Source organism: Theropithecus gelada, chromosome 15 (genome assembly GCF_003255815.1).
Source record: "Theropithecus gelada isolate Dixy chromosome 15, Tgel_1.0, whole genome shotgun sequence".
NCBI classification, from domain to species: Eukaryota; Metazoa; Chordata; class Mammalia; order Primates; family Cercopithecidae; genus Theropithecus; species Theropithecus gelada.
Window position 1 is genome coordinate 6,397,138 of NC_037683.1, and position 15,479 is coordinate 6,412,616.

General features: G+C 45.8%; 1 protein-coding gene across 2 annotated transcripts in view; it reads left to right on the forward strand.

The window, feature by feature from the left end:
- Positions 1 to 15,479, forward strand: part of TTF1 (transcription termination factor 1) — a 34,738-nt gene that overhangs the window by 13,230 nt on the left and 6,029 nt on the right. The window contains exons 6-9 of one of the 2 annotated variants that reach the window (XR_003116032.1): positions 2,538 to 2,668; positions 5,042 to 5,269; positions 8,099 to 8,188; positions 9,687 to 9,752. Coding sequence is in view for 1 of the 2 variants with exons in the window: in XM_025360731.1 (XP_025216516.1) it covers positions 2,538 to 2,668; positions 5,042 to 5,276; positions 8,099 to 8,188; positions 9,687 to 9,752 (522 nt within the window). In the remaining variant the exon portion in view is untranslated. Of the gene's footprint in view, positions 1 to 2,537; positions 2,669 to 5,041; positions 5,277 to 8,098; positions 8,189 to 9,686; positions 9,753 to 15,479 lie in introns of both variants that reach the window. The other variant, XM_025360731.1, reaches the window with a different exon arrangement.

Consider the following 15,479-nt stretch of genomic DNA (forward strand, 5'->3'; position numbering starts at 1 on the left):
CCCCCTCTTTTTTTTTTTTTTTTTTTTTTTTTTTTTTTTTGAGACAGGGTCTCACTCTGTCACCAGGCTGGAGTGCAGTGGTGCGATCTTGGCTCATTGTAACTTCCACTTCATGGGTTCAAGTGATTCTCCTTCGTCAGCCTCCCAAGAGGCTGGGACAACAGGCAAGTGTCACCACACCCAGCTAATTTTTGTATTTTTAGTAGAGACGAGGTTTCACCATGTTGACCAGGCTGGTCTCGAATTCCTAACCTCAAGTGATCCTCCTGCTTCGGCCTCCCAAAGTGCTAGGATTATAGGCTTGAGCCATCATACCTGGCTGACAGCCATGATTCTTAGTAGTGAAGAATAGACCAGGCATGGTGGCTCACACCTGTAATTCCCAACACTTTGAGAGGCTGAGGCAGGTGGATCACTTGAGGTCAGGGGTTCGAGACCAGACTAGCCAACATGGTGAAACCTTATCTCTACTAAAAATGCAAAAATTCGCCGGGTGTGGTGGTGCACGCTTATAATCCCAGCTCCTTGGGAGGCTGAGCCAGGAAGATTGCTTGAACCTGGGAGGCAGAGGTTGTGGTGATTGTGCCACTGGACTCCAGCCTGGGCAACACAGCAAGACTCCATCTGAAAAAAAAATAGTGAAGAATAACCAGTTTCTGTTCACCATACATCGCATTTACAGACAAATGTCTGAAAACGCTATGATGTTATTGTTTATTTTTGGCTGGGTATGGTGGCTCATGCCTGTAATCCCAGCACTTTGGGAGGACAAGGCAGGTGGATCACTGGATTAGGAGTTTGAGACAAACCTGGGCAACGTGGCTCTACAAAAAATACAAAAATTAGCCTGGTATGGTGGCATGCACCTGTAGTCCCAGCTACTTGGGAGGCTGAGGTGGGAGGATTGCTTGATCCCAGGAGGTGGAGGTTGCAGTGAGCCATGATCATGCCACTGTGCTCCAGCCTGGGTGACAGAGCCAAACCCTGTCTCAAAGAAAACAAACAAACAAATTGTATTTTTCTAGGATTTCTTTTGTATTGCCTTAGCGATGACATAAACCACCATTCCTATTCAGATAGGAATCTGACGATGTTGTAAAGATTGCTTTTTATTTACTTATTTAGGTTTTTAATCTTAAAATCCATTTATAATATTATAGTGCTTTTTTTAGTACTTTAATGTATGTATTTTTATGTAGGATGAATGCACTTTTCGTTTCTTAAGTAGTTATATGTTTACAGTAAGCCATTTGTTGTATGTTTATGGAATGCCTGTTGTCTGTCAAGCATTATGGATACCAAAGTATATGAAACCGACAAGGTCTCTGCCCTCATGGAACTTCCCTTCTTGAACTGTGTCTTCCAGTATGGTGACCAGCAGCCTTCTGGGCCTGTCAAACATTTGAAATGTAGTTAGTCCACATTGAGATGCCGTCAGAGTAAAACACATGCTGGGTTTTGAAGGCTCCAGATGAAGAACCGAATGTAAAATACATCATTGATATTTTTTCATACTGATGACATGTTGAAATGATAGCATTTTTAATATATTGAGTTCAATGAAATATATTATTTTTTGTTTTTGTTTTTCATCACGCAACATGCCCGTGTAAGAAATATATTCTTAAAGTTCCTTTTATTAAAACTAGGTTAGGCCGGGCGCGGTGGCTCACGTCTGTAATCCCAGCACTTTGGGAGGCCGAGGTGGGTGGATCACGAGGTCAGGAGATCGAGACCATCCTGGCTAACATGGTGAAACCCCGTCTCTACTAAAATTACAAAAAATTAGCCGGGCGTGGTGGCGTGCGCCTGTAGTCCCAGCTACTTGGGAAGCTGAGGCAGGAGAATGGCGTGAACCCGGGAGGCAGAGCGGAGCTTGCAGTGAGCCGAGATTGTGCCACTGCTCTCCAGCCTGGGCGACAGAGCGAGACTCCGTCTCAAAAAAAAAAAAAAAAAAAAAAAAAATAGGTTAAAGTGAATTTTCCTATGACTGCTAGGAAACTTAAAATCCGTAAGAGGCTCGTATTATGTTTCTGTTGGGCGGTGCTGGTCTAGAGGAAGAGGCGTGAACAAGGGAGCCTGTGCATGTGTGAATGTGGGTTGTGACCAGTGCTGTGAAAGAGAAGCACAGTGTTCTCCAGGAGCATTCAACAGGGGGACTTTAGGCTAAGGGAGTCAGGGAGGCGCTCCCTGAAAACGCACCGTTTAAACTGCACTGGCGAGCGTGCAGGCACTGTCCAGGTGGGGTAGAGGAAAGCCATTTCCACCACAGGGACAGAGGCTCTGAGCTGAAGAAGGGCTAAGTGATTGCTCTGGCTGCTGTTCAGTTGAACCAGGCCTCTGGTCTCGACTTCAGTGATTGATTGATAGGATGACCACCACTGAGACGCCAACACGAAGTAAAGAGAGCTCTGACCAGGTTCCCTGACAGCCTACGCCATTCAGCTTTTCCCACGATTGCTGCGTACTGGGATGAGAATACCGTATTTAATCTGATAGTGAGTTTAAACTTGTGAAATGTTTTCCCTTTCTGTTAGGTATAGCGAAGGAGACACTGAGAAGTTAAAGATGTACCATTCTCTCCTTGGGAATGACTGGAAGACGATTGGTGAGATGGTGGCCCGAAGTAGCCTCTCCGTGGCCCTGAAGTTCTCGCAGATCAGCAGTCGTAAGTGGCAGCCACCAGTGCCCACCTCGCTGAAGAAATAAGCCCTGACAGGCCTGGTTCAGCCATAACTGATCCAATGCCCAGAAATCACCGCAGACCTGTCTTCTGCGAGAGCTTTGTTTGTTAAGCTGTTCTCTATACTAATTCATTTGGTTTCCTCCTGTATTCAGTGAAGCCATGCAACCTTTACCCACTAGGCTGGTTTTTACCACACTTCAATAACTGTCCGTGCAAATATAACTGCCAAGTGAACCCAAGAAACTGGTGGTGGGAGAGCCTGGGCGGAGGGTCACTTTCCCGCGGTGGCACGGGACACCTTGGGAGGGAGGCAGGCATGCAGTTCGTGCCTGTCAGGCGGGGACTTTTCTCAGAACCAGTGTTGGTGACCTCCTGTCTCTATCTCCTCTTTCTTAAAAGGTTTCCTTTAAGAAGACAGTCCTTATCGGGTTTCTGTTTAGCACAGGGGCTCACATACTCCGGCCACACAGGTAGTGCCTTGCAGCCAGTTCTTCAAGTTTCCAAGAAATAAAGGAAAAATCTTGAATTTTTTTTTCTTTTTTTTTTAATTTTGTGAACTCTAGACATCTTTTTTTCTTTCTTGGAAACCTCTTGATTTTTAAATTTTCATCCAAATTGTTATTGAGGGGGAAATGTAACGTTCTGTGGAATATTACCAAAAGCACAGCCAAGCAGCTGCCAGTGTGAGACTCCTTACTTTTTAAGATCTCAGTCTGTGTGTGACTGTGAATGTCTCCAGTGAAGAAGGGTGAACCATCGATACTGTGGGCATCTGCCATAGATAATTGGCTTCAGAAATTCTCAAGTGCCTTCATCAAGTACTGTGCTGGTGTCACCGTGGCTATTATTGTTACACTAGGAACTCTTGGCCAAGAGACATGTACATAACATAAAAGCCGGCCGGGCGCGGCGGCTCAAGCCTGTAATCCCAGCACTTTGGGAGGCCGAGACGGGCGGATCACAAGGTCAGGAGATCGAGACCATCCTGGCTAACATGATGAAACCCCGTCTCTACTAAAAAATACAAAAAACTAGCTGGGCGAGGTGGCAGGCGCCTGTAGTCCCAGCTACTCCGGAGGCTGAGGCAGGAGAATGGCGTGAACCCGGGAGGCGGAGCCTGCAGTCAGCTGAGATCCGGCCACTGCACTCCAGCCTGGGCAACAGAGTGAGACTCCATCTCAAAAAAATAAAATAAAATAAAATAACATAAAAGCCATTTGGCTGGCTTTTTCCCCCCCATTAAACGTTTGGGAACCTCACAGTTTCATGCGGGAGACATTGTTCTCAGAAACAGGATGAACAACTGTTTTGAAATAAATAAATAAAACAATGCTTTAAGAAAGGACTTATTTAATAATTTCTAGCTTTAGTTCTTGAAAAGAATCCATGACCGGCCGGGCGCGGTGGCTCACGCCTGTAATCCCACACTTTGGGAGGCTGAGGCGGGTGGATCACGAGGTCAGCAGATCAAGACCATCCTGGCGAACATGATGAAACCCCGTCTCTACTAAAAAATACAAAAAACTAGCTGGGCGAGGTGGCAGGCGCCTGTAGTCCCAGCTACTCCGGAGGCTGAGGCAGGAGAATGGCGTGAACCCGGGAGGCGGAGCCTGCAGTCAGCTGAGATCCGGCCACTGCACTCCAGCCTGGGCAACAGAGTGAGACTCCATCTCAAAAAAATAAAATAAAATAAAATAACATAAAAGCCATTTGGCTGGCTTTTTCCCCCCCATTAAACGTTTGGGAACCTCACAGTTTCATGCGGGAGACATTGTTCTCAGAAACAGGATGAACAACTGTTTTGAAATAAATAAATAAAACAATGCTTTAAGAAAGGACTTATTTAATAATTTCTAGCTTTAGTTCTTGAAAAGAATCCATGACCGGCCGGGCGCGGTGGCTCACGCCTGTAATCCCACACTTTGGGAGGCTGAGGCGGGTGGATCACGAGGTCAGCAGATCAAGACCATCCTGGCGAACATGGTGAAACCCCGTCTCTACTAAAAAATACAAAAAATTAGCCGGGCGTAGTGGCGGGCGCCTGTGGTCCCAGCTACTCGGGAGGCTGAGGCAGGAGAATGGCGTGAACCTGGGAGGGGGAGCTTGCGGTGAGCTGAGATCACACCACTGCACTCCAGCCTGTGTGACAGAGCAAGACTCCGTCTCAAAAAGAAAAAATCCATGACCATGTTAGTAATTTCATTTTAATATGCACATAATTGTGTTTGTTTTTTGTCTGTATAATTGAGATGCCCATTATTTTCTGAAAAGTATCTGATTTATCATTTCATTTTTAATATTGTGTTTGAAAGCAAATAGATTAGCAACTATAAGACCATCTTTTTGTATCTACAGAAAGAAATCGTGGTACTTGGAGTAAGTCTGAAACCCAGAAACTAATCAAGGCTGTTGAAGAAGTGATTCTAAAGAAAATGTCTCCCCAGGAGTTAAAAGAGGTGGATTCCAAACTCCAAGAAAATCCTGAAAGTTGCCTATCAATTGTTCGGGAAAAACTCTACAAGGGCATATCTTGGGTAGAAGTAGAAGCTAAAGTGCAAACCAGAAATTGGATGCAGTGTAAAAGTAAGTGGTAAGTTCTTCCCTCTCTCTTTCTCTCTCCAGCTTCTGTGGAGAGCTGAGGTTACCAAGAATATCTGCGTAACTGCTGTGTGGAAGCTTACGTGTCAAGAACAATCATGTCTCGTCTGCTGCCCCCGCTGCTTCCGTATCACTCTCTGATTTAAATTAGCACGTAACTAGCCCTGATGCATTGAAGAGTGTATGCTTTCCTCCTAAAGAACTTGAACCTTTTTAAAACTGAATATTGACTTCTGATTTCTTTACTCTCTTTCTAAGTCTTTAATAAAACAAGGTAGCAATCTGTTGGCAGCATTAGAAAAAAAGACAGGGGCTGCGCGTGGTGGCTCACACCTGTAATTCCAACCCTTTGGGAGGCTGAGGCAGGCAGATCAAGAGTTCCAGACCAGCCTGGCCAATGTGGCAAAACCCTGTATCTACCAAAAATACAAAAGTTCAAGAGGCCGGGAGTTCAAGACCAGCCTGGCCAATGTGGCAAAACCCTGTATCTGCCAAAAATACAAAAGTTCAAGAGGCGAGGAGTTCAAGACCAGCCTGGCCAATGTGGCAAAACCCTGTATCTACCAAAAATACAAAAATTAGTCAAGTGTGGTGGCTCACAGCCACCAGTAATCCCAGCTACCTTGGAGGCTGAGGCAGGAGAATCGCTTGAACCCAGGAAGTGGAGGTTGCAGTGAGCTGAGATTGCCCCATTGTACTCCAGCCTAGGCAACAGAGCGAGACTCTGTCTCAAAAAAACAAAAGTAAAAATATATATATAGAAAAAAGAAAACTAACATGCAGAGAGAAATCACAAGTATAGTGATCAGTAACAGCTCCGCCCCCCCTTTTTTTTTTTTTTTTTTTAAATGGAGTCTCGTTCTGTTGCCCAGGCTGGAGTGCAGTGGCGCAATCTCGGCTCACTGCAAGCTCCGCCTCCCGGATTTATGCCATTCTCCTCCCTCAGCCTCCTGAGTAGCTGGGACTACAGGCGCCCACCACCTTGCCCGACTAGTTTTTCATATTTTTTAGTAGAGACGGGGTTTCACCGTGTTAGCCAGGATGGTCTCGATCCCCTGACCTCATGATCCACCCATCTCGGCCTCCCGAAGTGCTGGGATTACAGGCTTGAGCCACCGCGCCTGGCCACAGCTCCGCCCTTCTAATGCTTTCTGCTTCCGCGGTTCCTCAGATGAAGTGAGGTAGGCGTGCTCCTGGCTACATCAGTCACATGGAGATAGTTTCAGTCCTGCTCCGGCCACACATTCTTTGCTGGATATAGCTTTTCCAGGACCTGGAGAGTCGCACAGCTGGATGTCCAGCTGCAGTGAACTCTTCGAACCAGTGGTTCTGCGTGCTCGTGACCCCCCACCTTGCACACGAAGGGCACTCAGTGGCTCTTGAATAATAAATAGTAAGAGTGAAATCCAGAGTAGGCATATTTTATGTTAAAAGCAGACTCCTAGATCACACTGCTTATATACCTTACAACTCCAGGGAAATAAACTCCAAAGAACAGGGAATATTGAAGGAACCAGAGCTCTTTCTACTCTCTATTTTCAGCTAAAAGAAGGAAGAGTGAGGGCCAGGCACGGTGGCTCATACCTGTAATTCCAGCACTTTGGGAGGCTGAGACAGGTGGATCACAAGGTCAGGAGTTCGAGACCAGCCTGGCCAACATAGTGAAACCCTGTCTCTACTAAAAATACAAAAAAATTAGCCGGCGTGATGATGGGCATCTGTAATCCCAGCTACTCAGGAGGCTGAGGCAGGAGAATTGCTTGAACCTGGGAGGCAGAGGTTGCAGTGAGCCGAGATCGCGCCATTGCACTCCAGTCCCAGCAATAGTACAAGACTCCATCTCAAAAAAAAAAAAAGGAAGAGTGAATTATAAGCCTCAATTGGAGGATGACATACCAATGTTAAAAAGAGGACATGGTGATCATTAAGGGTAGTACTGGTTCAGGATCAACATAATTAAGATAACATGCAAGATTTAGCTATTAATTTGAGATAAAAAATAGTAAACTTAAACTGTGAGTGTATGTTTACCTTGTGTAACATTGAAATGACCTCCACTGGTGCATTTCAACTCTGTAAACATGGATGGCTCTCACTAAGAGCCACAGTGTTGTTGATCAGCATGTGGATCATGTATCTCCGTTACCAAGAATGTAAATATAACAGCTAGTGATCTGTCAGATTGTGACAAATTTTGCTATTCAAGATAAGTACTTTTCAAATCTTTTTAATTGCGTCACTGCCTTTACTAGAAACTTCAGTCAGCCTGCAGCCACTAGCTTTGGCATTAGAGGAATCATCAAATCATTTCTCACTTTACTAAATTTGTCTTACTTGATGTTCCAAAGCTGGTAATGGTAATAAGAGCAATGCCTGTCTGTGTATAAATAGTCAAAATAATTGAGGGCCAGGCACTATGGCTCATGCCTCTGATCCCAGCACTTTGGGAGGCCTAGGCAGGTGGATCACTTGAGGCCAGGAGTTCGAGACCAGCCTGGCCAACATGATGAAACCTTGTCTCTACTGAAAATACAAAAATTAACTGGGCATGGTGGTGCACACCTGTAAGTAATCCCAGCTACTTGGGAGGCTGAGGCAGGAGAATCACTTCAACCCGGACAGCGGAGGTTGCAGTGAGCTGAGACCGTGCCACTGCACTCCAGCCTGGGTGACAAAGTGAGACTCCGTCTCAAAAAAAAAGAAAAGTTAGAAGTTGGTTCTGAATGAGAGCAATTTAGATGAGAAAAATATAGGAAATTTTAATGAAAACTCTACCCTTGAAAGTAAACTATGTTTTTCTTCCTTTTAATGTAGGACAGAAATTCTAACCAAGAGGATGACTAATGGTCGGCGCATATACTGTGGCGTTAATGCCCTGCGGGCCAAGGTCAGCCTTATTGAAAGGTAGGAAAAATAGAAACGGACGCCTCTTAACTGTTTCTGTCTCTAGCCAAAGAGAAGTTGTTAACCCAGCAGAGTCTGCAGTGAGATTGCCAAGGTCCAAATCCCTGTTCCAGCATTTCCCACATGTATTGTGGGCCTATGACCTACCGTTCTGAGTCTCAGTTTACTCATCTTAACTCATCTACTGAGGATGATGATAATCGTACCTACCTCTTAGTGCTTTCAGGAGGATAAAAGAAAATAACATGTGAAACGTACTGTGTACTCCATGTAATTATTCTAGTCTTTGAAGCATTTCATATGGATAAAATTATTTACGCCCATTGGAAAATGGGGGCGAATGATTCAGACAGAGCCCTCCTGTGCTCCAGCATGAGCTCATTGGTGTCATCCTTGCTTGTCTTTGGTTTTGTCTTTGAGTTCCTGGTCCATGCAGGGTCCGCGCTAAAGTGTTGAAGGGTGACGAGGAAAAGGGAGATACGGGCCCGTTTTGTGATGCCTGTGAGACTAGTGGACCTGGCCCACGTTGACTGAGGAACAGCAAAGAGCAGCAGGAGCCTGTAGGTTCTGGCCCTGCTGTCCGCCTTCTTTCCCTCTGCCTCACGCGTGAGCCCTGCCGAAGGCTCACTGTGGGTTTCCTGATCCTCTTTCCTATGCCCCCACCCAGTCTTCCCTGCTAGAGCAACAGCATAGATTAGCAGATCCAAGAAGGGCATCTCTAGTCAAACAGGCCTGGGTTCCAGTGTTGGCCCCACCTATTAGTTATGCAATCTGGAGCCCGTGACTGAGTCTCTTGGCACCGTTTCCCTGTCTGTAGGTCGGGGGGAGGGTTACTGTAAATGAATGTGTGCACTTTAAGGTCTTAACCGGCTCGGCATGGTGCCTTGTGCCCATAATCCCAACACTGGGAGGCCAGGAAGATCGCTTGAGCCCAGGAGTTTGAGACTAGCCTGAGCAACATGTGGAGACTGTCTCTACAAAAAAAAATCTAAAAAATTAGCCAGGCATGGTGCCACGTGCTTATGGTTCCAGCTTCTTGAGAGGCTGAGGTGGGAGAGTCGCCTGAGCCCAGGAGGTTGAGGCTGCAGTGAGCCACGATCACGCCACTGCAGTCCAGCCAGGGTGACACAGCGAGACCCAGTATTTTAAAAAAAGACCTTCACAGTGTCTGTCACATAGTACAGATGTCCTCTTACTGTGTGTCTATGTTGAATATGAGGTGGTGTTTTTTGCTGTGAGAAAGCAGCATGGTTTGGTGAGAGACACAAAGGGCTCAGAGGAGGAGAGAGGTCTTTTCAGCCCATCTCTGCAGCCCAGCAACTCACTGACCTGGATTAACCTTGGGCTGGGATGCTGACCTCACTGTGCATGTGTAATGAGGGAGCTGGAATGGGGCGAAAGCATGGATACCTTCCAGCTCTTAACACTCCACGCGTCCATGAAGATGGCTAGCATGCTGATTTTTGCTTGACAATTTAATTTGTATTTTTTCTCACAGGTTGTATGAAATAAATGTGGAAGATACTAATGAAATAGACTGGGAAGATCTTGCTAGTGCCATAGGGTAAGACCATTTGTTTAATATTAAAGTAATTAAAATATAGAGATGACTTAATAAATATAATAACTCTCTATCATCTTACAGGGCTGATAGTGATGCTGCATTTGGAATTTTGTATAAGTGGTGCTTAAAATTCAGTGTATTCGGTGAAACCCCATCTCTGCTAAAAATACAAAAAATTAGCCGGGCGTGGTGGCAGGCACCTGTAGTCCCAGCCTCTTGGGAGGCTGAGGCAGGGGGCGCCTGTAGTCCCAGCTACGCGGGAGGCTGAGGCAGTAGAATGTCATGAACCCAGGAGGCGGAGGTTGCAGTGAGCCAAGATCGTGCCACTGCACTCCAGCCTGAGTGACAGAGCGAGACTCTGTCTCAAAAAAAAAAAAAAAATTTCAGTGTATTTGCTAGGAAACCAATTTGTTAGTGCAGAGGAAACAATAATTTTAGGAGCAATGTATACGTAAAGGCTATGAGCTGCTAGGTAGATCAGGTTTTCATGACACTAAATACATCATTAGTTGGATATGTTTTTGATTTTTCTTCCCTTTTTTTAGTGTCACATAGATCATCACGCCTCAGGTGTTTTGTGATGACAGATTTTAGCTAGAGCATAATACCAATGGCCCACCCACCTCCCTCCTATTTCAGTTTTCCAGTGGAAAAATAATTGTGTAAGGAAATATTACCATACAGTCTAGTTGACCTTGGCAGGCATTGGAGGTGATATTATAGGGATTTTAGTAACAATAGAGTGAATTTTCCCGGTACATACCTTTTATCAATTCCAATTATTGAAAAATCAAAGGTTCAGCATTACTCTTCACCCACCAAATACAATGCCTATATGCCAGGCATTTTTCTAGGCTCTGGGGATACAGCACTGAACAAAAACCAAGTTCCTTGCCTGGTAGAGTGTCCATTCTGCTGACACAAATACCAAGTTTTGTATAGTATAGAATTAACCTGGGCCGGGCGCGGTGGCTCAAGCCTATAATCCCAGCACTTTGGAAGGCCGAGATGGGCGGATCACGAGGTCAGGAGATCAAGACCATCCTGGCTAACACGGTGAAACCCCGTCTCTACTAAAAAATACAAAAAAAAACTAGCCGGGCGAGATGGTGGGCGCCTGTAGTCCCAGCTACTCGGGAGGCTGAGGCAGGAGAATGGCGTGAACCCGGGAGGTGGAGCTTGCAGTGAGCCGAGATCGCGCCACTGCATTCCAGCCTGGGCAACAGAGCCAGACTCCGTCTCAAAAAAAAAAAAAAAAAAAAAATACAAGTGCCACATGAATAGGATTGGTCTGGTGTGGGGGTCTGGCTTCTCGTGAATGGGATTGGTCTGGTGTGGGGTCTGGCCATTGGGATAGTTCAGAGCTCCAGGTGACTGATGTGCTACCCTGCCGAGACCCCATGCTTTAGCGCTGGTTAAATGACTTGGTTGGTTCCCAGTTAGAACATTTTAGTTGTGTGTGACAATTCAAATACAGAACTGAGTATCATGCCCCACCCGTAAGGAGAAAGGACTTGACTGGTCAGTTTGATTTTACCTTTTTTTTTGGAATAGGTAATAGATTACATAGTCCAGAATTGAAGAAACATAGGCCAGGCACCGTGGCTCTTGCCTGTAATCCCAGCACTTTGGGAGGCTGAGGTGGGCAGGTCACCTGAGGTCAGGAGTTCAAGACCAGCCTGGCAAACATGGTTCAACTCCGTCTCTACAAAAATACAAAAATTAGCCGGGCACGATGGCAAGTGCCTGTAGTCCCAGTTACTCAGGAGGCTGAGGCAGGAGAATTGCTTGAACCTAGGAGGCAGAAGTTGCAGTAAGCCGAGATCATGCCACTGCTCTCCAGCCTGGGCAACAGAGCAAGTCTCCATCTCAAAAAAAAAAGAGAAAAGAAAAAAGAAACATGAAAGGAAACACAGTGAAAAGTGCCCCCTCACCACTCACCAGCCACACAGCCCTGCAGGAAACCAGTGTCTATTTTCCAGAGATGGTTTATGCAAAATGTCTGCAGGATCTGAGTAATGTCCTGATGGCTAATGTTGGCTATTTATACCTACTTTCTTTTTTTACTCCTCGAATAGGAGTTACCAGAGATTGCCTTTTCAAAACACGAGCTTTGATTGCATTGACCCTATCTTGTGATTATTCTAATGTCAGCTCCTTATCATACCCTCCCTTCAACTCTCTTTGAGTTTATCTTGCTGCTGTTTTTCGACTTCTTGAGATGGGTTCTTAGCTCATTTGCCATTTTTCTTTCTTTGTAATATACATTTAAGGCCATATGTTTTCTTCTAAGTACTGCTTTATTAGCAATGCCCAATTATTTTTTCAGAAACTTTATTAGGAAAATTTTAGATAACAAAATAAATGAACCAATTTAGCAACTGTCAAACTCCAGCCATCCTTATTCAACATCTACATTCACTCCCTCCAATTATTGTTATCTTTTTTGGTAAATTTTACATACTTTGCAGCCTTAGTACCTTTCAAAATTCAAATAATTCTAATAATTCCATTTGGAATCAAGTAATTCCATTTCTAAAATACATTCTACAAAACAACTTCACACATCCATGAAATGACTTGTATACAAAGTAACTGACTGCAAAATGCCTGTTAATAGGAGACTGACTATATATATATTTTACCCATACAGTGAAATTCTTTTTTTTTTTTTTTGAGACAGAGTCTTGCTCTGTCACCCAGGCTGGAGTGCAGTGGCACCGTCTCTGCTCACTGCAAGCTCTGCCTCCTGGGTTCATGCCATTCTCCTGCCTCAGCCTCCCGAGTAGCTGGGACTACAGGCGGCCACTACCACGCCTGGCTAATTTTTTGTATTTTTAGTAGAGACAGGGTTTCACCATGTTAGCCAAGATGGTCTCGATCTCCTGACCTCGTGATCCACCCGCCTCAGCCTCCCAAAGTGCTGGGATTACAGGCATGAGCCACCACGTCTGGCCACAGTGAAATTCTTTATAGCTACAAAAAATAATGAGAAAGCCCTTCGGTGGTGGGGCACAGAGAGCGCCAAGATATAGTCTTGGGTGAGGAAACACTGCGTGGGTCGCAGGGTAGCGTGCCAGCGCCACAGAACAGGAAAGCTGCGATGTGTGTGTTTATTCGAGACTTCCAGTCTCTGTGCTCTGGACCAAATCAGACCAGCCCTCCCTCCAGCCCACCTGCCACCGAAGACACGCAAGAAAGGCAAATGAGATGTGTGCAAAGTCTCTTAAAGGCTTCAAAATGCTAAACAAGTTGTAAGAATAACAGAAAGAACCCCGCATCCCCTTCACCCAGAGTCGCCTCTTCTGAACATTCTGCTACATTAACTTTATCATCCCTGTCCCCCTCCTCCAAAGGAATACGGTTTTTCCCATAACCATTCAAGAGTTAGTGGCAGATACCACTTTCCAAGCAAGGATGTTATTTTACATAACCACAGTACAATCGAGAATCAGGAAGTTTCACAATGATACAGTACCACCCTCTAAAACATAGTCCACATTCAGATTTCACCAGTCCTCCCAATGATGTCCTTGGTAGCATTTCCCCCCTTTAACTGTTCCATTTCCTTGGTGTCCTTTTTTTTTTTTTTGGAGACAACAGTCTCTGTTGCCCAGGCTGGAGTGCAATGGCGTGATCTCGGCTCACTGTACCCTCCGCCTCCTGGGTTCAAGCAATTCTTGTGCCTCAGCCATCTGAATAGCTGGAATTAGAGGCAGGCACCACCCTTCCTGGCTAAATTTTTTTTTTTTTTTTCAATTAGTTAATTTTTTGGGTTTTTTTTTCTTTTTTTGAGACGGATTTTCACTCTTGTCGCCCAAGCTGGAGTGCAACAGCATGATCTCAGTTCCCTGCAACCTCCACCTTCTGGGTTCAAGCAGTTCTCCTGTCTCAGCCTCCGAGTAGCTGGGATTACAGGTAACTGCCACCACACCTGGCTAATTTTTGTATTTTTCATAGAGACAAGGTTTCACCATGTTGGCTAGGCTGGTCTCAAACTCCTGACCTCAAGTGATCCACCCACTTCAGCCTCCCAAATTGCTGAGATTACAGGCGTGAGCCACCACACCCAACCTTTTGTGTGTGTGTGTGTGTGTGTGTTTGTGTGTATTTTTAGTAAAGATGGGGTTTCGCCATGTTGCCTAGGCTAGTCTTGAACTCCTGGCCTTAAGTGAAGAGATGGGGTTTTGCCATGTTGTCCAGGCTAGTTTCGAACTCCTGGCCTTAATCCCTCTCAAAGTGCTGGGATTACAGATGTGAGCCACCACGCCTGGCCTTTCTTACTGTCTTTTTTTTTTTTTTTTTTTTTTTGAGACGGAGTCTCGCTCTGTCGCCCAGGCTGGAGTGCAGTGGCCGGATCTCAGCTCACTGCAAGCTCCGCCTCCCGGGTTTACGCCATTCTCCTGCCTCAGCCTCCCGAGTAGCTGGGACTACAGGCACCCGCCACCTCCCCCGGCTAGTTTTTTGTATTTTTTTAGTAGAGACGGGGTTTCACCATGTTAGCCAGGATGGTCTCGATCTCCTGACCTTGTGATCCGCCCGCCTCGGCCTCCCAAAGTGCTGGGATTACAGGCTTGAGCCACCGCGCCCGGCCTTCTTACTGTCTTTTAATCTATGAAGATCGTCCATCTTTGCTGTTGATGGTAGTGAAATTTTGGAGGAATACGGACTAGGTGTTTTGTGGAATGTCTGCAGTTGACACTTGTCTGGTATTTCCTCTTGAGGAGATTCAGGCTCTGTCCTTTGGGCAGGAGTACGGCATATTCCTGATGTTTCCTATCACTGCATTATGTCACGAGGCACATGATTCTCGTTTTGATTATTTGGCTAAGGCAGCATCTGCCTCTTTTCCCCACTGTATAAAAATACTGGTTCTTCCTTTGGTGGTAAGAAATGGCTGTGGGGAGACATTTTGAGACTATATAAAGATCCTGTTTCTCTTTAAGCTTCTGTCGGTTTCCTTGTGGTTTTCATTTGCATTTCTCATCTGTGAAGTGAGATAGAACATGGCTCTTGTGTTTATAAGCTGTCTCTCTTTACCTTCACTGTGAGCCTTCACTGTACACAGCTCTTCCTTTTTAATCAGTTCCTGTGATTGGAGAGGCCACCACTCTCGATATCTGAACTTAACTGCTTGCTAAGCAAGGGAGAGCTGGGCTGCAGCACACAGGCCCTCTACGTGTTGTCGAGCATCATGGGGCTCGGGGATCAGTGACTTTCAGATGCAGGGATGTTGAGGGATCGCTTGGCCTTTGGTTTTGGAAGGTAGACAGTGGGGTGAGGCTGCTGCAGCCTGTCTGACTTCCAGAAGTGTGGTTACTGGTGTGAGGTCGCCATTGGTCCATTAGGAAAGGTTTTGTTTTGTTTCTAGTCAATATTCTGTGGAACCATTAAGAAGGGTTTAGGCCGGGCGCGGTGGCTCAAGCCTGTAATCCCAGCACTTTGGGAGGCCGAGACGGGCGGATCACGAGGTCAGGAGATCGAGACCATCCTGGCTAACACGGTGAAACCCCGTCTCTACTAAAAAATACAAAAACTAGCCGGGCGAAGTGGCGGGCGCCTGTGGTCCCAGCTACTCGGGAGGCTGAGGCAGGAGAATGGCGGGAACCCGGGAGGCGGAGCTTGCAGTGAGCTGAGATCCGGCCACCGCACTCCAGCCTGGGCGACAGAGCCAGACTCAGTCTCAAAAAAAAAAAAAAAAAAAAAAAAAAAAAAAAAAAAAAAAAA